Raw genomic sequence first — 22,021 nt, 5'->3', positions numbered from 1 at the left:
TCCATGTGTTTGGAAAATTCTGATATAAAAATGTTTTGTGGAAGTTTTCTGACAGCTCTAATTAGAACTCAAGAGTCCTGAGTTAAGCAGGTGCTTAAAATCAAGCACATATGTTTCATTAACTTTATGTACATTGAGCAGTCCCATTGACTATTTACTGTGGGCAAAGTAAAGCATGTGTGTAAGTCTTTGCAGGGTCAAGCCCTTAGATTCTATTTTAGGAAGTCTTCACATTTAATCATATTTCTGTACATTATTTCCATCTGATTTTTCTAAGATGGTATTTCATCTTACAAATTCATTGGAAAAATATCACCTCTTTCAGGCAAATGATATAGCCTCACTGTCCCAGACTAGGATTTACACATACTAAAAATATGGAAATTAAAAGAACAAGTGGGATCTATTTCATTAAATATTTTTTACATTTCTACAGGGTCGATAATCATCTTTTTAATATGCAAGAAATGTCTGGGTGTTACAATTCCCATTAATGGACATTACAAGTGTTCATCCCGCACACATTGAGAAAAAGATGACATCCTGAGAGCTGGTACAAGTAATAGCTTTTTTTCTTGAACATATATTGTTCCCCTCTAGCTCTCAGCCCATCCCCCAAAATCAGTGAAACCACAGCTGTCAAGTGATCTTCACTTGTTTCTGCATAAATGTTTTCATTTTTCCCCATGTTTTCACTTTATGGGCCATTTTTTTAAAGGGACTTAAACCAGGTTTCCTGTTTTGTGGGGACAATTAATGATTGCAAAGGACCTAGCATTTAGACATCTAAACATTCATTGGTAAACACAGTATTGGAGACCATTTTCAAACATCTCGCCCCAATATTTTTTAATTAAAAATGAATTTTAAAATCAATGTAATATTAATACTTTATACATATATAGCTCCTTTCACTCAAGGATCTCAAAACTCTTCACATGTATGAATGAAGTCCCATTGGAGAGAGTCCAGAGGAGAGCAACAGAAATGATAAAAGTTTTAGAAAACCTGACCTGTGAGGAAAGACTAAAAAAACTGGGGATGTTTAGTCTTGAAAAAAGAAGACTGAAGGGAGAATTGATAGCAATCTTCAAATATATTAAGGGCTGTTATAAAGAGGATGGTGATCAATTGTTCTCTATGCCCGTTGAACAAGAAGTAATCAGATTAATCTACAGTAAGGGAGATTTAAATTAGTGTGAAGGGTTCAGTCACAGACACCCCCTTGGGATTGTCACCTGACATGCTGGAATTACCTTTGAGCCCATTTTCCCTGCCAGCTTGGGACTCCAGAACCCTGTCTCGTTGAGCTAGACACGCTAGCCTGCTGCAACACAGACTCAGGTCTGGTTCATGCCCCCAAAGCGCAGACTTTAACCAAAAACTGTTCAGCAGGTCACTTATCTCCAACACCCAGACCCCAATGGGATCCAAACCCTGAATAAATCCATTTTACTTTGTATAAAGCTTATACACGGTAAACTCATAAATTGTTCACCGTCAATAACACTGATAAAGAGATGCACAGCTGTTCACTGCCTCAGGTATTAATCACTTACTTGGGTTAATTAATAAATAAAAGTCATTTTATTAAGTATAAAATGTAGGATTTAAGTGATTTCAAGTAATAACAGACAGAACAAAGTAGGTCACCAAGCAAAATAAAGCAAAAACACGCAGGTCTAAGCCCAACACATTAAGAAACTGTTTACAGGTAAAATCTCACTTTCAGAGATGGTCTAATAACCTTCTTTCACAGACTAGACTCCTTCCTAGTCTGGGCCCAATCCTTTCCCCAGTACAGTGCTTGTTAGTTCCAGCAGACATCTTACGTGTTAACTAGCGGGTTTCTCATGACTGGCAGCCTCTTTGTCCTGCTCCACCCCCTTTCTATAGCTTTTGCAAAGGCAGGAGTCCTTTGTCTGTGCTTAACCCCCACCCCTCCTTCTGAATGGAAAAGTACAAGGATTAAGATGGATTCCAGTATCAGGTGATATAATCACAAGTCCTGTGAGACCCCAGCCTCCATTCTTTCTGGGCTGTCCCACATGAACACAGGAAGATTTGCAAGTAAACAGAGTCATTTACAACCAATTGTCCTAGTCAATGGGAGCCATCAAGATTCTAAACTGCCATTAATGGCCCACAGTTTGCATAATTACAATAGAACCTCAGAGTCATACTTCATATTTTTAGCTTCAGATACAAGAATGATGCATACATACAAATAGGAGGAATATATTCAGTAGGTTATAACCTTTGTTATGATACCTTACAAGAGACCTTTTGCATAAAGCATATTCTAGTTACATCATATTCACACTCATAAGCATATTTCCACAAAACATATGGAGTGTAACATCACATTTAGATATTAGGAAAAATTTTCAAACTGTAAGGATAGTAGGAATAGGCTTCCAAGAGAGGCTGTAGAATCTGTGTCATTGGAGCTTTTTAAAACTAGGTTAGACCAACGCCTGTCAGGGATAGTGTAGGGGCACTTAATCCAACCTCAAAGCAGGAGGATGGACTAGATGACCTGTTGAGGCCCCTTCCAGCTCTACATTTCTATGATTTTATAGCATGGAACCACTATGCATGGAATACCCATCATGAGCAAGAACCTCAGGCTTCTACCACCTCCATGTTCAATTGCCTCAACTGAAAATAATATACTTAGCATTTATATATTGCTATACGTCTTCAAAGCATTGTACAGAGATTAACTAAATTAATCCAGATAAGACTCTTATGCTGCAGGAACACAGAAATTGCCATGTGAGATTGAAACGATGTCCTGTCTTTGACTGTGGCCAGTACCAGAGCTTTAGGGACAGGCACAAGAAACTCTGCAGAAGAAATATATTGGATAACCTGTACACAAAGAGAGTTTCTTTATAACCTCCAGTAGTTAGAGGCTGTCTTATGCCCTAAAGCATAAGGGTTTATAGCTCTTCCAAACTTTGTTTTTTTAAATCCTAATTGTTGTAACTCTGGATGTTTTCCTCATTGTATAAATATCCCATTTATTTTAATTCTACCAAGTATTTGGCCTCAGTGATATTTTGTGCTAATTAACTCCACAGACCAATTGCATTTTGTATTACTGTCCCCAGGTACAAATAAGAAAACTGAGACAGAAAAGCACTGGCAGATACAGGATTTTAACTCAAGGTCAGGTCAGGATTTTTATCTCCTGATGCACCCTCACCTTTCCAACAAAACCCTCATTGATCACCATGTTGTGTGTTAGCCTTGCTAAGTATCTACATAATCCTATTGTTATAACTTCTTCCCTATTTCTTCTGGCCTCTCTGTACAGAGGTGCAACCACAAAAAAACCAAATCAAACCAAACCAGGGATCAGGAAGAACAAAACTAAAAAGGAGAAGGCTCTGGGATTTCTTCCCAAGACAAATGAAATAGCAATTTACATCCCTCAAGAACCACATCTCTTGCCCAAATCTCTCCCTTCTTCCTTTCACCCTCAGCTTCTGGGAGGTCCAGGACTTCTTATGCCTCAGGAGCATCCCATAAAGCTCAGATTTCAGCTTCATTTCCCTGCACTCATGGTCTACAGGAACTCCTCCCTCCACACACTCCAAACATCTCCCCTTCTTTCCCCCTTTAGTACTTAGGAATTCCTCCCTCCTTCCCACTCCCCATCACTTCTGACCTCCCTCCTCTGGGACCTGCTTGGGCTGCTACTGCTATCTTCTGTGATCTGACGAGAGAGAAGATCTTTATGCTACTATTCCTGGTTTCTCTCTTGAATCTAGTACATTTTTGGGTCCTGTGAAATAATTAGTAAGAGTAGTAAGACTTTTCCATATCTAATATGGTTCTATGATAATTGTAAAAGGAACTCCATGGTGATAAAAAAACACCCCCCCCCCCCGAAAGACAAAATTGTTGCGGAAAAGCGACAGTGTGAACAGCGCTTTGTTGGCAAGAGTGCTCTTCCACTGCTTGTTGGGGGTGGAAGGTTTTGGCCGCGGGAGAACTCTTTCCTGCCAACAAACAATGGCTACAATGCATATCTTTTAGCGGCATGGCTGCAGCAGCACAGCCTGCYGCTAAAAGCTGCATAGTGTAGACAAAGCCATATTTAGCTTGTGGTCCACTATGACCCCCACAGATCCCTTTCTGCAGTACTCCTTCCTAGGCAGTCATTTCCCATTTTGTATGTGTGCAACCAATTGTTCCTTCCTAAGTGGAGTACTTTGCATTTGTCCTTATTGAATTTCATCGTAATTACTTCAGACCATTTCTCTAGTTTGCTACAATCTTAACTCTATGTTTAAAAGATTGATTTGTTTGAAATATCATTGCAATAAAGCTTTATTATAAAAAAATGGAAGTGCAATCCACATTAGGAAAGAATGGATCTGAGTTCCACTGGTGTGTCCTGGAAACTTGGGTTTACAGCTGCTAGGTGATCCTCCTTTAGCTCAAGCAGCAAGGGGCACCTGCTTTTTGCCCTACAAGTCTGGGGCTCAGTCATTAATTGGCTAAATGAGGGTTAAAATATTGAATGCAACTTCTTCCTTGGGCCCCTTTAGCATGTGGCTGATAATCAGTTCTGTAGGGCAGATTCCCTTCCCACCGAGGCTGTGCACAGCGAATATATCGGTATCCTGGGAAATTTCCCCAAATCTGGGAATTTGTGAGAAAAATGTTTTGAATTAAAATTCCCAGTTTCCCAAGTTGAAACATTTTACTCACAAATTCCCAGGTTTGGGGAAATTTCCCAGGATACAGAAACACTGTAAAAAGCTTTATCTGGGAATTTTTCACCAGATTTGGGAAATTTTACCACTAGGTTGGGAAAAGTTGGCATCACGCTATAGAAGCAATGCCTGGGGGTGGGGAGTGATGATGGAAAGAGGTGGTTGTGACGGGGCTAGCCAGCGCTGCGCCCCGGCCCGCTGGCGGGCTGTCCCAGCGGAGAGGGACCAGCACAGGAGCGGCCCTAAGGCGCAAGCCCCAGCAGCAGCACGTGCCGCGTGTCAGGCGGAACCATCCATTGCTACCGGAACCCAAGCGCGCGGCCCCGGTTCCCGGCCGGTTGCCCTTCCCCAGCGCTCCGCAGGCCGTTGCTATGGCTCGGGGCCCGAGGCAGCGCGGGGGCCAGGCATGGAGGAAGAGGACACGGTGAGTGGTGGTCTGGAGCCGCCCCGTGCCGGGTTCACTCCCCTCGGGCAGGCGGAGGGGGGAGGTAATGGGGTGGTGGAGAAGGAGGGGTTTGTGTAGCGATGGGGGAGGTTGGGGCAAGGTTGCGGTAGGTAATGGGGTAGTTGTGGTGGGAGGAGTGCGAGGACGTGGGTTGTGCGTGTGGGGAGTGAGGATTGAGGTGGGGCTGGAGGTAGGTAATGGGGTGGATTGGGTGGGAGTGGGGTATAGGTAGTGGGGGCAGTTTTAGGGTGCAGAGTTTTTGAAGGTGTGGGCTGGGAGGTGAGGATGGAGCAGGTTGGGTTGGGGTTGAGGTGTGGGTGTAGGTAATGGGGGAGTGGTTGTGGGGTAATGCATTTTTGAGGGCATGAGTTGTGGGGGTGTGTGTGGAGAGGTAGGGTGGATTTTGTAGGTAATGGGGTGGTTTGGCATGAGCTGTTTTTGAGGTCATGGGTTGGGGTGGGTGAGGAAGGGGAGCTTGCGGGAGGAGTGCAGGAAATGGGCATGATCTATGGTCTTTTTCAGGGCCTGTTGGTCTCAAGGTTGGTGCTGGGGGTTTAGAGACTGGGAGGCTTGGTTTAAGGGGATGGTGGTTTTTCAGGAGGTAGCAGCATTTATTTGTATGTAGCAGGTTTGTATCTTCTTATTAGATCCAGTGCAAAATAATCCTGAGCATGACCAAAATTCAGAAATACTGGAATCTACCTATCATTAACTAGTTTCAGTCCCAGTTTTGCTAGAGTTTGGAAACATAAGGTGGAGAATGAATAGTTAAGAGGGCTGTTTCTAAGGATTGGCGGAAGATCTCTGATTTAAGAAAATGTAATGCTTCACATGGTTCATTGAAATAACAACTTTGCGTTTGGTATGATGAAAGGACACTGGCATAGATTTAGGATCCACTATGGGCAAATCAGTGCAAGTGACTTTTGGGGTGAGGGGATCCATGATCCTGCACTGACTGGTAAATCATGGGTTAGCTTGTTTTTCTTCTGCTAGCTGGATTAGACAACCTGATTTAACCTCTCATTAAACCCTGCAAATCATGCAGATGACTCTGAATAAACAAACATTTTTCAAACAGAATTTTAGGATGTTTTTCAAAAATATTTCCTCTGTTGATTCTCTTCCCAGTTCCTCATACCATCCTTATTGAGACCTAAATTTTTTTAATAATCTCTTTTCTTGGGTCTCTTTGGTCGCCATTTATTCTTGCAACCTTTCTTCCATTCCTTGTGTTCTCTAACTTTTTCCAGTATTCAGAAAGCTTCCCAAAGTTTCCCTTTGCTTCCTTTTATGACTGTCCTCTACTATTCTTTTCCCTTCCTAATGTTTTTATTAATGCCCTGTGATGTCATATATTCTACGCATGTGTGATAGTGTTGCCATGTACAAAAGTTAACACAGGTCAGGTAAAGAACTGGAAAACATACATTACAGTGATAGACCCAAGAATTTCAAATCTATTTAGTTTAACAAAGAGAAGGTTCAAGGGTGACTTGATCACAGTTTATAAGTGGCTATGGGGGTGGGGAGGGGGATGACAAAAATTTGCTAATGGGCTCCTCAGTCTATCAGACGAAGGTATAGAAAAAGATCCCATATCTGGAAGTTGAAGCTAGACAAAGACAGACTGGAAATGAGGTACAGTTTTTTTTATCCGTGAGGGTAGTTAACCATTGGAACAATTTTCCAGAGGTTTTGGTGGATTCTTCATCACTGGAAACTTTTAAATCAAGGCTGGAAGTTTTTCTAAAAGATGTGCCTTGGTTCAAACAAAAATTAATTCGTGGAGGCCCAGTGCCTGTGTCATACAGGATATCAGACTAGATTATTATAGTGGTCTCTTCTGACTTTATAATTGAGCTGAAGAAGTGATTGAGTGGTCCTAAATCTTATGTAACTGTTGATCCTGTAAGTGGTATGATCACTCTGCCATATACTAAAATGTTTTGTTAACCACTTTTTGTTTTGTAAAAATTTCAATCCTAATAGTTTGCTTGGTAAGAAAAATTCATTTGGTCTCATTTATTGTAAATGTAATACTAAAACAACGTTTGCTTTTGTTCTCCTTAGAGAGATTACAGTGAACCTTGTGTACAGTGTTCTGTTGTAAACTGGGGTCTTACTGATGAAGGCAGATTTTATTGCAAGTCTTGTCACAATGTCATAGAGGTAAGTATGTTTTTTTAATCTCTTTTTCTTTTACATTTCAAAGTGGTAATTTTTCATCCTGCTGCTAAAAGGTACAGGCAGCTTTGTAGGTATTCTGTGTGCATTGTATCTGGCTTATGCTGTATAAAAATACTGTACCTTCAGATGATGAGGTATGGGGATGGGCAAGAAGCTTAGGAATTCAGTCCAAAGCCCAATTTATATAATCTCCTTGATATCGCCTTCGCTTAACCTCTCTGCATGTCAGTTGACCGTAAAAAGGAGATGACATTTACCCTCTTTTCTAAAGCACTTCATACGTGGGAAGAAAAGCATTGTATTAGTGCTAAGTAATTTATTCTTTATGTTTTTCAGAATGACTTATTTTATGCCTTTAAATATTTGATCCATATAACTGCTGCTATTTTGTGTTTTACCCTGTTCATTGTGTTAGGTTAAACTGCTTTTCAATATTTCTAGAAAAAACAGCAACATTATAACTGGCTAGACAGTCCTACTGCTGAAAAGATTTGGGGGTTATAGTGGATCACAAATTAAATATGAGTCAGCAATGTAGTGCAGTTGTGAAACAAGGCTGATATCATTCTGGGGTATATTAACAGGAGTGTTGTGAGAAACAAGAGGTAATTGTCCCTCTCTACTTGGGACTGGTGAGGCCTCATCTGGAGTACTATGTTCAGTTCTGGACCAAATACTTCAGGAATAGTGTGGACTAGTTGGAGAGTCTAGAGGAGAGACAAAAATGATAAAAGGTTTAGAAAACCGGATTTATAAGGAAGCGTTAAAAAAAAAAAAAAATTGGGCATGTTTAGTCTTGAGAAAAGAATGCTGATATTGGGGGTGTGGGACCTAAGTCCTCAAATATGTTAAGGGCTGTTTATAAAGAGGACAGTGATCAGTTGTTCTCCGTGTCCATTGGAGAAGTACTGTGATTAATCTGCAGCAAGTGAGATTTAGGTTAGATAAAATTAGGAAAAACTTTTTAACTGTAAGGATAGCTGAGCACTGGAATAGACTTCCAGGAGAAGTTATGGAATCCCAATCACTGGAGGTTTTTAAAAACGGGTTAGACAAACACATCAGGGATGGTTTAGATATACTTGGTGCTGCCTCAGTGCAGAGGGCTGAACTAAGTGACCTCTCAAAAGTCTCTTCCAGCCGTACATTTCTGTGGTTCTAGGACTAATGAAATGCACCTGTAGAAATAATGATAAAAGCCCCAATCCTGCATTCAACTCTGCATAGGTGGACCCTTGAGCTGTGTAGTTGAGCACTTTGACTTCATACCTTTGTTAGTTTGTTGACTTAGCCTTGAGCAGATACTGTTTGGAACCGTTATTCCAATCCCTATTTAGCTAGCAGGCCCATCTCCTTGTTGGAGTAATAGAATCTGTGCTGTTTAATCTTCAATGTGAGGTTCTAAGAAAGGTGATTTTACCTCCTGAAGATCCTATCTGGGGCATAAGGATGCTTCCTTGGAGCCATGCTGAGCATCCCTTCTCTTTGAACCCCCCCAACAATTCCTGCTTGAGCTAGTCAGGAACTGCAGGAGTGGGTCTCTTTATGTTCTTAACCCAAGTCGAGGGAAGGCTTGAGGGGGTCAATGCATTTCACTCACTCTGACTTTCATAAAAATGGTTCTGTCACAGTGCATCTTCTCAAATGTTGCTCCATAGAGCTACACTGTTGATCAGGTGGTTATAGAAGGTGCAGTGCAACCTGCATTATTCAGACCTCACTGTGTGAAACAGCTTACTTAAACAGAGTAGTGGTTTCAAGCACGAGCTGTGTAGTTATTCCTCTAATGACACAAACAGATTTTAAAAGGCACAAATGGCCGTTAGATGCCTAACTCCTGACAGTCAGTTGAGTTAGGTACCTTGCTACCATTTGTGCCTTTGAAAATCTCCTCCACACGTGTTCTTTATTCCCCTGGGCCCCTCAAACCTCGCATCAGAGTGTGTCAGTTCCTGGCTACCTGCCTGCTGAACAGGTCAACATTAGGTAAGGTAGCTTCTTGAATAATTAGGCATGCAGGGTCTGCAGAGGTTCATTGAGATGTTTCAGATGCCCTCCAGACAGTTGAGGTTGCATTGTATTTTAAATTTTAAAAAATCCTTCTTTCCTTAACTGTGCTAATAAATATTCTTTAGGGTTTTTTCCTAACTGAATTTAAAGAATTATTTCTTTTCTTCACTTATGCTTGTTTTCTTCTTGCATTTCACTTATTTTGGAGAAAGAAAAAAGACTAGTCAGTTTTGCTCTTGTTCTCATGTGAGAGCAAAGCTGTCAAGTTTAAATCCAAACATAAGTGTCTTTGGTCAGTGATTCTGCTATGGTTTGTCAAACATAAACTTTTATTTATATCTTATTCACAATTCTAAACTTCTGTTCAAAACGTCTTCTTTTAACTTTAATGTATGAACGTTTTGGTGATCTAAAAAAGGTAATGGAAAATGTCAGTATTTTGCTGAAGCTTAGTTAAATATTTACTACATATCTGATTACATGTGTAATGTCTAGTTGTATGTAGATAATTTCAGTATATAAACACTTAAAAATATTTTTTCAAGCATACTCATCGTTGCTTCAGTATCTTGATTTAGTGCATGGATCTTTTGTCTCTAAATTTTTTTCAATGTACAGTTAAATTTAAGTATTTGTCTTACAATAACTTTGACACTTCAGTTTCCAATATTTTCTAACAGTGAAGCCTGTTTAATTTTTCACTGCATCATCCAGATGTTCCTGTTTGCTTATCATTCTTAAATTTAAGATTCACAATTTTTGAGACTTAGTCTTTTCTCAGGTGTAATGATTAGAAGGAATTCTCCAATTAAGTTACACAGCAGAGGCAGCCCATGCAAGTAGGGATTGCTCTTTTCTTGCTAACATTACACTTTTATCAATTATCTTGCAGAGGACTAAAGAGGTTTTAACTTCTGATGTTGTTCCTAACACAAAGATTCAGTCCATCTCCAGAGGATTTAGAAAGAGAAAAAAAATTGGTATGTTTACTTTTGTCTATATATTACTTCTACAATTTGTGTAACGTATCTTTCTAGTTGTGTGTAATTACTAATGTTCTGGTACTACTTACCGACTTGGTTTGTGTGAGCAAATTAATTTTTCTACAGGACCATACAAACTGAATTAGCTGAAAATGACCCTTTTGTTCTTGCTGGGCCTGCTCTAGACACTAGCTGCATTGGTTTAATTAAAGGTGTGATATTAAACAGGTCCAATTTTGTGTTTATACATTCTTATATGGATTAAAATTTGGTTTACATTATATTTGCTTGACTCTAATTTAACAGTGATGCACTAATGTAAATCGGGTTTAAGCCAGTGTAAAAGAGTTTCCATGCACAAAGTTGTACCAGTTAAACGGACTTAGTTAAACTGGTGCAACTTCTTTTTGTTAAGACTCTAGTCTCTTGCTGAAAAGTGCTCATGACAGAAGATGTAGAAATCATAGAATCATAGAATATCAGGGTTGGAAGAGACCTCAGGAGGTCATCTAGTCCAGCCCCCTGCTCAAAGCATGACCAATCGCCAACTGAATAATCATCCCAGCCAGGGCTTTGTCAAGCCTGACCTTAAAAACCTCTAAGGAAGGAGATTCCACCACCTCCCTTGGTAACCCATTCCAGTGCTTCACCACCCTCCTACTGAAAACGTTTTTCCTAATATCCAACCTAAACCTCCCCCACTGCAATTTGAGACCATTACTCCTTGTTCTGTCATCAGGTACTACAGTCTAGATCCATCCTCTTTGGAACCCCCTTTCAGGTAGTTGAAAGCAGCTATCAAATCACCCCTCATTCTTCTCTTCTGCAGACTAAACAATCCCAGTTCCCTCAACCTCTCCTCAGAAGTCATGTGCTCTAACCCCCTTATCATTTTTGTTGCCCTCTGCTGGACTCTTTCCAATTTTTCCACCTCCTTGTATCGTGGGGCCCAAAACTGGATACAGTGTGGCAGATGAGGCCTCACCAATGCTGAAGAGAGGGGAATGATCACGTCCTGCGATCTGCTGGCAATGCTCCTACTTATACAGCCCAAAATGCCATTAGCCTTCTTGGCAACACTGTTGATTCATATCCAGCTTCTCATTTCACTGTAACTCCTAGGTCTCTTTCTGCAGGACTGCTGCCTAGCCACTCGATCCCTAGTCTGTAGCAGTGCATGGGATTCTTCCGTCCTAAATGCAGGACTCTGCACTTGTCCTTGTTGAACCTCATCAGATTTCTTTTGGTCCAATCCTCTAAAATAGTAATTGTGTGTCTTTAAATTGTGCTCTCAAGGTCCCTGTCAGTCCTATGATCATATGCTGTTATACCTATTGTAAAGCTGTTGCTGTAACTGGATAAGCATACTGTGAAGGCTGTGGCAGTCATTTGTTCTGTTGTCTTGGCCACTTACATTGAAACACCTAAAAAATTATCTGATTTTAAAAATAATCTTAATGCTGCTATACTAACTGCTGTGCCACAGTGAAAGCGGTGGTAGAACGCTGTGTTCAGAATGAAGTGCTGAAAATTAGGAAAGGGAATAACTCTCGTGGCTCTACTCCCTTCAGCCTTTTCTGGCTCCTGTGACCTGATCGATACACAATTTTTGTACCGATTTTAAGCATTTCTGTTAGGGATATGGTAAAAAATAAAGTTAGATTGTTATAGCCCCTAATGTGGATGCAGTTATATACCATTATAAAAGTGCCTTATGCTGATAGTTTATTCTCCTAAATTTACAGGAGTTAGCCATACCACCATAAGCACATTGAAACCACGATAGTTAGTGGTACACTCCTGGTATAAAACTGGCATAGTTAAAGCAGGATAAAAGTTATATTTAGACAAGCCCTAAATGTGGGTCGAGGAGAAGGGAAGCTATTGGAAGGGAGAAGCATTTGTAGATTAAGTAGGTCATGAAGAGGAAACTGAGGCGACACTTGGCATGTAGAGGAAAGAAGGACATTTATATAACACATATGGTGAATGGCATCGGGGAAATGAGAGAATGGATAAACACAGAATTCAGAAGAATAAAACCCAGTGGAGGAGGCATGAGTGCACACAAAAGTAAAGGCACAATTAAAATACATAAGACTTGAATTCAGGAGATAATGAAGGGAGAAACTGTGTAGAACTTACAAAGGGGGATAACATATCATACGGAGCATATAAAGAATGAATACTTTTTTCTCCCCCATTCACTGTTGCAGTGGGTTCCAGTTTTTTGTGCTGGGAAAGGGAGAGGAATAAGCACATCTATTCTTTCCTTCATGACTGGTATCTTGTGTTTTATTTTAAAATTCAAGTCACCTAACAGTCAGAACATACATTACAAACACCATATTGATAACTCTCGCTTTGCTACAACTGTTTTGGTTCTTGGGAAATGTATGGGGAAATTGTTGTAGTTTGGTTGGTTTTGGTTTTTCTTAATTTAAGATTCTAAATTTCACTTTCTTATTGAGGTACTTTAATCATTTAGGGTATGTCTACATTATGAAATTAGGTTGATTTTATAGAAGTTGATTTCTTAGAAATCGATTTGATACAGTTGATTGTGTGTCCCCCCACTAAGCGCATTAACTTGGCGGATTGCATCCACAGTACCGAGGTTAGCGTCGACTTTCGGAGCGTTGCACTGTGGGTAGCTATCCTACAGTTCCTGCAATCTCTGGGAATTCAGGGTTGACTTCCCCATGCCTGATTAATATTGTCAGTGGTGGTTTTGGGTACATGTTGTCAGGCCTCCCTCCCTCGGCAACGGCACACAATCGTTTCTCGCCTTTTTTCCTGGGTTACCTGTGCAGATGACATACCACAGCAAGCTGTCACCCTACCTCTCTTGGGTGCTGCAGGCAGACACGGTACTGCATTGCTACACAGCAGCAGCTGCTTGCCTTCACGGCAGCAGACGATGCAATGTGACTGCTAGCCGTCGTCTCTTGGGTGCTCCTGGCTGACCTCAGTGAGGTCGATCTGGGGTGCCTGGGCAGATATGGGTGCTCCTGGCCGATCTCAATGAGGTCAGTTGGGGCACCTGGGTGGACATGGGAGTGATTCCAGGTCATTCTCTTCAAGTTTTGTCTCATGGAGATTCAGTCCTGCTTGGAATATCATGTGAGCTGGAGGCTTCTTCCTCAGGCTGCTCTCCCAGCCAGCAGCACCACACAGTCGCGCCTACCCCTTGCACCAATGGCTCATGAAGCCTGGACAGTAGTAAGGATCAGTTCAACTATAGGCTGAGCAAGTGCAGAATGGTGGTAGAATATGCCTTTGGATGTTTAAAAGCTTGCTGGCGCTGTTTGCTGACTAGGCTGTTTACAATTAGAAGAGCACAGTTAGGCGCGCTGCGCATCACAGAGGCTTTGAAAACCAGTTTCATGACTGGCCAGGCTTCGGTGTGACAGTTGTGTGTGTTTCTTCTTGATGCAAACCCGCCCCCTTTGTTGATTTTCATTCCCTGGAAGCCAACCGTGTAAGCCATGTCAGCAGTCGCCCCTCCTTCTTTGAGAGCAACGGCAGACAATCGTTTCACACCTTTTTTCTGCACAGATGCCGTACCACGGCAAGCAGGCAGCCTGCTCAGCTCAGCTCAGCCGCTGCTGTTATGTCCTAGGTGCTGTTATCAAGGGTATTTGCACACAGACTGGCTAACCTAGTGAAGAGGGCTTTAAACTAGGTTCGACGGGGACAGGTGAGCAAAGCCCACAGTTAAGTGGGGAACAGGAAGACCTGGGAGATGGGTCAGAAACAAGAGAGAGTGTAGGCTATAATGGCAGAGAGAAAGTAGGGTCAGGGCAAAACTGGGAGGCAAGATCAAATCAGTATCTTAGATGCCTATATACAAATGCGAGAAGTATGGGTAATAAGCAGGAAGAACTGGAAGTGCTAACAAATAAATACAACTATGACATTGTTGGCATCACTGAAACTTGGTGGGATAATACACATGATTGGAATGTTGGTGTGGATGGGTATAGTTTGCTCAGGAAGGATAGACAGGGGAAAAAGGGAGGAGGTGTTGCCTTATATATTAAAAATGTACACACTTGGACTGAGGTGGAGATGGACATAGGAGACGGAAGTGTTGAGAGTCTCTGGGTTAGGATAAAAGGGGTAAAAAACAAGGGTGATGTCATGCTAGGAGTCTACTACAGGCCACCTAACCAGGTGGAAGAGGTGGATGAGGCTTTTTTCTTTTTTTAAACAACTAACAAAATCATCCAAAGCCCAAGATTTGGTGGTGATGGGGGACTTCAACTATCCAGATATATGTTGGGAAAATAACACCGCGGGCACAGACTATCCAATAAGTTCCTGGACTGCATTGCAGACAACTTTTTATTTCAGAAGGTTGAAAAAGCTACTGGGGGAAGCTGTTCTAGACTTGATTTTAACAAATAGGGAGGAACTTGTTGAGAATTTGAAAGTAGAAGGAAGCTTGGGTGAAAGTGATCATGAAATCATAGAGTTTGCAATTCTAAGGAAGGGTAGAAGGGAGTACAGCAAAATAGAGACAATGGATTTCAGGAAGGCGGATTTTGGTAAGCTCAGAGAGCTGATAGGTAAGGTCCCATGGGAATCAAGACTGAGGGGAAAAAAAACTGAGGAGAGTTGGCAGTTTTTCAAAGGACACTATTAAGGGCCCAAAAGCAAGCTATTCCGATGGGTAGGAAAGATAGAAAATGTGGCAAAAGACCACCTTGGCTTACCACGAGATCTTGCATGACCTACAAAATAAAAAGGAGTCATATAAAAAATGGAAACTAGGTCAGATTACAAAGGATGAATATAGGCAAATAACACAGGAATGCAGGGGCAAGATTAGAAAGGCAAAGGCACAAAATGAGCTCAAACTAGCTATGGGAATAAAGGGAAACAAGAAGACTTTTTATCAATACATTAGAAGCAAGAGGAAGACCAAGGACAGGGTAGGCCCACTGCTCAGTGAGGAGGGAGAAACAGTAACAGGAAACTTGGAAATGGCAGAGATGCTTAATGACTTCTTTGTTTCGGTCTTCACTGAGAAGTCTGAAGGAATGTCTAACATAGTGAATGCTTATGGGAAGGGGGTAGGTTTAGAAGATAAAATAAAAAAAGAGCAAGTTAAAAATCACTTAGAAAAGTTAGATGCCTGCAAGTCACCAGGGCCTGATGAAATGCATCCTAGAATACTCAAGGAGTTAATAGAGGAGGTATCTGAGCCTCTAGCTATTATCTTTGGAAAGTCATGGGAGACGGGAGAGATTCCAGAAGACTGGAAAAGGGCAAATATAGTGCCCATCTATAAAAAGGGAAATAAAAACAACCCAGGAAACTACAGACCAGTTAGTTTAACTTCTGTGCCAGGGAAGATAATGGAGCAAGTAATTAAAGAAATCATCTGCAAACACTTGGAAGGTGGTAAGGTGATAGGGAATAGCCAGCATGGATTTGTAAAGAACAAATCATGTCAAACCAATCTGATAGCTTTCTTTGATAGGATAACGAGTCTTGTGGATAAGGGAGAAGCGGTGGATGTGGTATACCTAGACTTTAGTAAGGCATTTGATACGGTCTCGCATGATATCCTTATCGATAAACTAGGCAAATACAATTTAGATGGGGCTACTATAAGGTGGGTGCATAACTGGCTGGATAACCGTACTCAGAGAGTAGTTATTAATGGCTCCCAATCCTGCTGGAAAGGTATAACAAGTGGGGTTCCGCAGGGGTCTGTTTTGGGACCGGCTCTGTTCAATATCTTCATCAACGACTTAGATGTTGGCATAGAAAGTACGCTTATTAAGTTTGCGGACGATACCAAACTGGGAGGGATTGCAACTGCTTTGGAGGACAGGGTCAAAATTCAAAATGATCTGGACAAATTGGAGAGAAATGGTCTGAGGTAAACCGGATGAAGTTCAATAAAGACAAATGCAAAGTGCTCCACTTAGGAAGGAACAATCAGTTTCACACATACAGAATGGGAAGAGACTGTCTAGGAAGGAGTATGGCAGAAAGAGATCTAGGGGTCATAGTGGACCACAAGCTAAATATGAGTCAACAGTGTGATACTGTTGCAAAAAAAGCAAACGTGATTCTGGGATGCATTAACAGGTGTGTTGTAAACAAGACACGAGAAGTCATTCTTCCGCTCTACTCTGCGCTGGTTAGGCCTCAACTGGAGTATTGTGTCCAGTTCTGGGCACCGCATTTCAAGAAAGATGTGGAGAAATTGGAGAGGGTCCAGAGAAGAGCAACAAGAATGATTAAAGGTCTTGAGAACATGACCTATGAAGGAAGGCTGAAAGAATTGGGTTTGTTTAGTTTGGAAAAGAGAAGACTGAGAGGGGACATGATAGCAGTTTTCAGGTATCTAAAAGGGTGTCATCAGGAGGAGGGAGAAAACTTGTTCACCTTAGCCTCTAATGATAGAACAAGAAGCAATGGGCTTAAACTGCAGCAAGGGAGATTTAGGTTGGACATTAGGAAAAAGTTCCTAACTGTCAGGGTAGTTAAACACTGGAATAAATTGCCTAGGGAGGTTGTGGAATCTCCATCTCTGGAGATATTTAAGAGTAGGTTAGATAAATGTCTATCTTGAGGTCCCTTCCAGTCCTAGAGTCTATGAATCTATAGCCCTCACAGTTAGAGAGTGAAGCTAGTTAGGGCAATAGCTCTCAGGAGCCTGGAAGCTTGCAAACACCAGTGAACAGCTACCCTCAGGCTCAGGATGTGGGGCCAGATGAGGATCAATTCTGGAGTGGGCAAATTACTTCTGTGGTGGGTCTGCTTGATCCGCAAGCGCAGCAAGTAATCACTGTTAGTGCTGTTAGTCAAGGAGGTGGAGTGACTTCAGGTGGGGAAGATGGTGGCAGGGTATAATAAGATGGATGGCTTTGCTGCAATGGGATTCCCTAACTGTGGTTGGGGCGATAGATGGAGTGTACCTGCCAAAATATCCCTATAGCATCTGGGACCGAGACACGTCAGACAGCCAGTACATAAACCACAAGGGGTACTTTTCCATGTTGACTGCTTCTCTGAGAACTGAAAGAAGCAACAAAAACAGTTCACCTAGTTTGCATTTTATAGTTAAATGGCCAGGAAATGATTCACGGTGTTCAAAAGTGTGTGAAACAACGCCTTTCTGTGCTGATAAAGTTGCAGCAAAGCAGCTTACTGATGGTGCCGGAGAATCCAGAAAATAACTCTTAGGGATATTGAAATGCACAAAAGATATTCTTGGGGCTTATTGATAATAAGACACATTCAATGTTTGGCTCATTAGATTGGGGACCCAGCCTACCCCTTAATGCTATGGCTCATGAAGCCATACACAGGCAGCCTGGACAGTAGTCAGGAACTGTTCAACTATAGGCTGAGCAAGTGCATAATGGTGGTAAAATGTGCATTTGGACGTTTCAAAGCGCGCTGGCGCAGTTTTCTGACTCGGTTAGAGCTCAGCGAAACCAATATCCCCATCGTTATTACTGCTTTCTGTGTGCTCCACAATATCTGAGAGTAAGGGGGAGACGTTTATGGTGGGGTGGGAAGTTGAGACAAATCGCCTGGATACTGATTACGCGCAGCCAGATACCAGGGCAGTTAGAAGAGCACAGCAGGGTGCGTTGTGCATCAGAGAAGGTTTGAAAACCAGTTTCATGACTGGCCAGGCTACGGTGTGAAAATTCTGTTTGTTTCTCCTTGATGAAAACCTGCCCCCTTGGTTCACTCTACTTCCCTGTAAGCCACCGCTTGCAGAGGCAATAAAGTCATTGTTGTTTCAAATTCATGATTTCTTTATTAATTCATCACACAAATGGGAGGATAACTGCCATGGTAGCCTAGGAGGGTTGGGGGAGGGAAGGACACTGAACTTCAAAGCTTATTGAATGCCAGCTTTCTCTTGCTTGGGCAGTCCTCTGGGGTGGAATGTTTGGGTGCCCGGAAGCCACCCCACTGCATTCTGGGGTGTCTGGGTGAGGAGGCTATGGAACTTGGGGAGGAGGGCGGTTGGTTACACAGTGGCTGCAGCGGTGGTCTTTGCTACCGCTGCCTTTCCTACACCTCAACCATATGCTAGAGCATATCTGTTTGATCCTTCGGTATCCTCAGCATTGCTTCCTGCCTCCTCTCATTACTCTGCCACCTCTCATCTGGATCCCGCCACCTGTCCTCTCACGCATCTCTCTGTTCGTTTTGTGCCTGCCTGCACTCTGACATTGTCTGCCTCCACGCATTCTGCTGGGCTGTTTCAATGTGGGAGAACTGCATGAGCTCAGAACATTTCATCGTGAGTGTGTTTTTTTTTCACCTTCTAATCTTTGCTAGCCTCTAGGATGGAGATGATAGGGTGAGCACTGAAACATTTCCAGCTGCAGGAGGGAAAAAAAGGGAGAGTAATATTTAAAAAGACACATTTTTAGAGAACAATGGATAGACTCTTTCATGGTGAGCCAAGCTGTTAACATTACATAGCACGTGTGCTTTCTTTACAAGGTCGCATTTTGCCTCTTATATTGAGGGCCTGCCGCTTTGGTGTGTGATCTTTCACACACAGGGCCGGTGGGCAGCAGAATTTGGCTTGCAGACAGACATGGTAAGCCACACTCTTTTGGCTTCTTTAACCTTCATAACATGTGGGAATGGTTTCAAACAGCAGCATCTTCATTTCCCCTACTAAGCACCCATTGGATTGGCCATTTAAAATGGGTTGGCTATTTAAAAGGAGGGGCTGTGGTTTTTGTGTTAACGTGCATCACCAACCCAACTGAAATCCTCCCTCCCCCCAATTCTCTGAGATGATTGCTTCACCCTTCCGCCTACCGCGTGGCTAACAGCGAGGATGATTTCTGTTCAGCCACAGGCAAACAGCCCAGCAGGAATGGCCACCTCTGAATGTCGCCTTAATAAAATTTCCCTATTTCAGCCGGGTGACCATGAATGATATCACTCTCCTGAGGATAACACAGAGAGAGAGAGAGAGAGGATTTCTGCTCCATCCCCATACATGTTAACAGACTTTTCCAGTAGCTGTACTGTCCATGAATGCATCGCAAGTCTTCAGGGCAAATTAATTATTAAGCAAGCTTGCTTTTAAACCATGTGTTATATTTTCAGAGGTATGCTCCGCCTTCAAGGTCTGGGAGCCCGCCTTAGATGGGTTGGGAGGGTACTGGCTCAGGGTGATAAACAGTTCCCGGCTGTTGGGGAAAACAGTTTCTCCGCTTGCTTGCTGTGTGCTATCTTCAACCTCCTCCTCATCTTCCTCGTCCCCAAAATCCGCATCCCTGTTGTATGAGCATCCATTGATGGAGTCCATGCACAGGGGTGGGGTAGTTGTAGGGGTACTCCTTAGAAGAGCATGTGGCTCATCATAGAAGCGACATGTCTGGGGCTCTGACCTGGAGAGGCCGTTTGGCTATCTGGTTCTTTGGTAGGCTTACCTAAGCTCCTTAAATTTCACATGGCACTGCTGTGGATCCCTGTTATAGCCTCTGTCCTTCATGCCCGTGGAGATTTTTCAAATATTTGGGCATTTCATCTTTTGGAATGGAGTTCTGATAGCATGGATTCCTCTCCCCATACAGCGATCCAATCCAGTACCTCTCGTGTGGTCCATGCTGGAGCTCTTTTGCGATTCTGGGATTTCATGGTCACCTGTGCTGATCAGCTCACCATGCTGGCCAAACAGGAAATGAAATTCAAAAGTTTTTGGGACTTTTCCTGTCTACCTGGCTTGTGCATCTGAATTGAGTGTGCTGTCCGGAGTGGTCACAGCGGAGCACTCTGGGATAGCTCCCGGAGGCCAATACCGTCAAATTGCGTCCACACTACCCCAGATTCGACCCAGGAAGATCGATTTCAGCACTAATCCCCTCGTCGGGGAGGAGTATAGAAATCAATTTTAAGAGCCCTGTAAGTCAACAAAAATGGTTTCGTTGTGTGGACGGGTGCAGGGTTAAATCAATGTAACGCTGCTAAATTTGACCTAAACTCGTAGTATAGACCAGGGCTTAGTATGTTTTTGGCCCTTTGCTCCAGCATTTGGGATTTTCTTATTTAAAACAAGTCCCTAGTCACTGCACCAAGAGATTAATATATTAAATATTCAAGTGCAGATATGTAAAACCAGAACAATCCCAACAATTTTATATTTGTTGTTCTTTAGATAAAGGCTGGGAATGGTATGTTTGTGAAGGTTTTCAGTACATACTCAAGAAGCAAGCTGAAGCTCTGCAAACTTTAGGAGTGTGTCCACAGATGAAGGTATGTTGATCTGAACATAATATTTTGTATTAGTACATATAGTCTTTATGATTTTTACTTAAAAATATAATTATTTTAAGGTAGACAGAATAATTCCCTCTTAAAAACTGACAGGAAATGGTCCATTAGATGAGGGGTTGAGAAAGAGAACCTACGAAAATAAAATTTACCAGGAACAGTAAAAGTAATTTATAATTTTATAAACAGGGTTTTCATGAAAGCAGGTACAGAACATTTTTCAAGATTCTTGAATTGTAAAGTCACAATTTTTTTTTTCAGACGTATGTTTTTATAAGGTATAGACTAATCATTCATTATTATGCTTATCAGGATGAAATTCTATGCAATTTTTGGAGACTTTACCTTCAGAAGAGCAGCCAGGCATATTGCACCACACCAGCTAGTTATACTAGCAAAGCATTATCCGTAAGTGAAGTTCATAGCTGATAAGCAAATTATAGCGCATTGATCTTTTAAAATGTTGTTTTTGTTATTCAAGCCATGCATACAGCTTGCTCATTTTGATGCGGACCATCTGCTGAATATATTTTGCCATTTTAAGAAAATATCTGTTGTTGTGCTGATGGAAAATTGTTCATTTTTAATATCTTGCTTTGCTATTGTGTAGCCAGCCAGCAGATGGAGCACAAATTACAATACACTATATTTCTAGAGCTGTGTTGATACTGACATAATCCATTAATGATAGCATAGAAAGAAATATGTTATGGGTATGTCTACGCTTCAATACAATACCTGAGGCTGGCCCATGTCAGCTGACTTGGGCTTGGGCTACACGACTGCTTAATTGAGATGTAGATATTCAGACTTGGGGTGGAGCACAGGCTCTGGGACCTTCCCCTCTCGTGGGAGTTAGCAGACCCTGGGTTTGTTAACATATGGCTCAGACCCTACGCCACCAGCACTCCCATCTCTGTGACACCACTGATTTCCTGAGAAAACTACAATGCATTGGTGATCTTCCAGAAAACACCATCCTAGACATCATGGATGTGAAGGCTCTCTACACAAACATCCCACACACAGATGGAATACAAGCTGTCAGGAACTGTATCCCTGATGATGGTTGCTGAGCTCTGTGACTTTATCCTCATGCACAATTATTTCAAATTTTGTGACAATATATACCTCCAGACCAGTGGCACCACCATTGGCACCTGCCTGGCCCCACAATATGCCAACATTTTTATGGCTGACCTGGAACAAGGCTTCCTCAGTTCTCATCCACTCACACCTCTTCTCTACCTACGCTACATTGACATGCATCCAACGAAGTGGGTATTCACCCACGAAAGCTCAAGCTCCAAAACGTCTGTTAGTGTATAAGGTGCCACAGGACTCTTTGCTGCTGCTACATTGATGACATCTTCATCATCTGGACC

At 42.1% G+C, this 22,021-nt stretch overlaps 1 protein-coding gene across 4 annotated transcripts in view; it reads left to right on the top strand.

The window, feature by feature from the left end:
- The first annotated feature begins 5,086 nt into the window (after positions 1-5,086).
- TAF1B (TATA-box binding protein associated factor, RNA polymerase I subunit B) overlaps positions 5,087-22,021 on the top strand; it is a 70,229-nt gene continuing 53,294 nt past the window's right edge. The window contains exons 1-5 of one of the 4 annotated variants that reach the window (XM_032779731.2): positions 5,087-5,154; positions 7,249-7,347; positions 10,268-10,355; positions 20,521-20,618; positions 20,949-21,044. In XM_032779731.2, the coding sequence (XP_032635622.1) occupies positions 5,137-5,154; positions 7,249-7,347; positions 10,268-10,355; positions 20,521-20,618; positions 20,949-21,044 (399 nt within the window). In that variant the 5' untranslated portion in view covers positions 5,087-5,136. Of the gene's footprint in view, positions 5,219-5,555; positions 5,804-6,049; positions 6,137-7,248; positions 7,348-10,267; positions 10,356-20,520; positions 20,619-20,948; positions 21,045-22,021 lie in introns of those variants that run through there. The other 3 variants (XM_032779732.2, XM_032779733.2, XM_032779734.2) reach the window with 3 other exon arrangements.

This window comes from Chelonoidis abingdonii, chromosome 3, assembly GCF_003597395.2.
Source record: "Chelonoidis abingdonii isolate Lonesome George chromosome 3, CheloAbing_2.0, whole genome shotgun sequence".
NCBI lineage: Eukaryota > Metazoa > Chordata > Testudines > Testudinidae > Chelonoidis > Chelonoidis abingdonii.
This window is presented reverse-complemented; position numbering and strand designations above follow the sequence as displayed.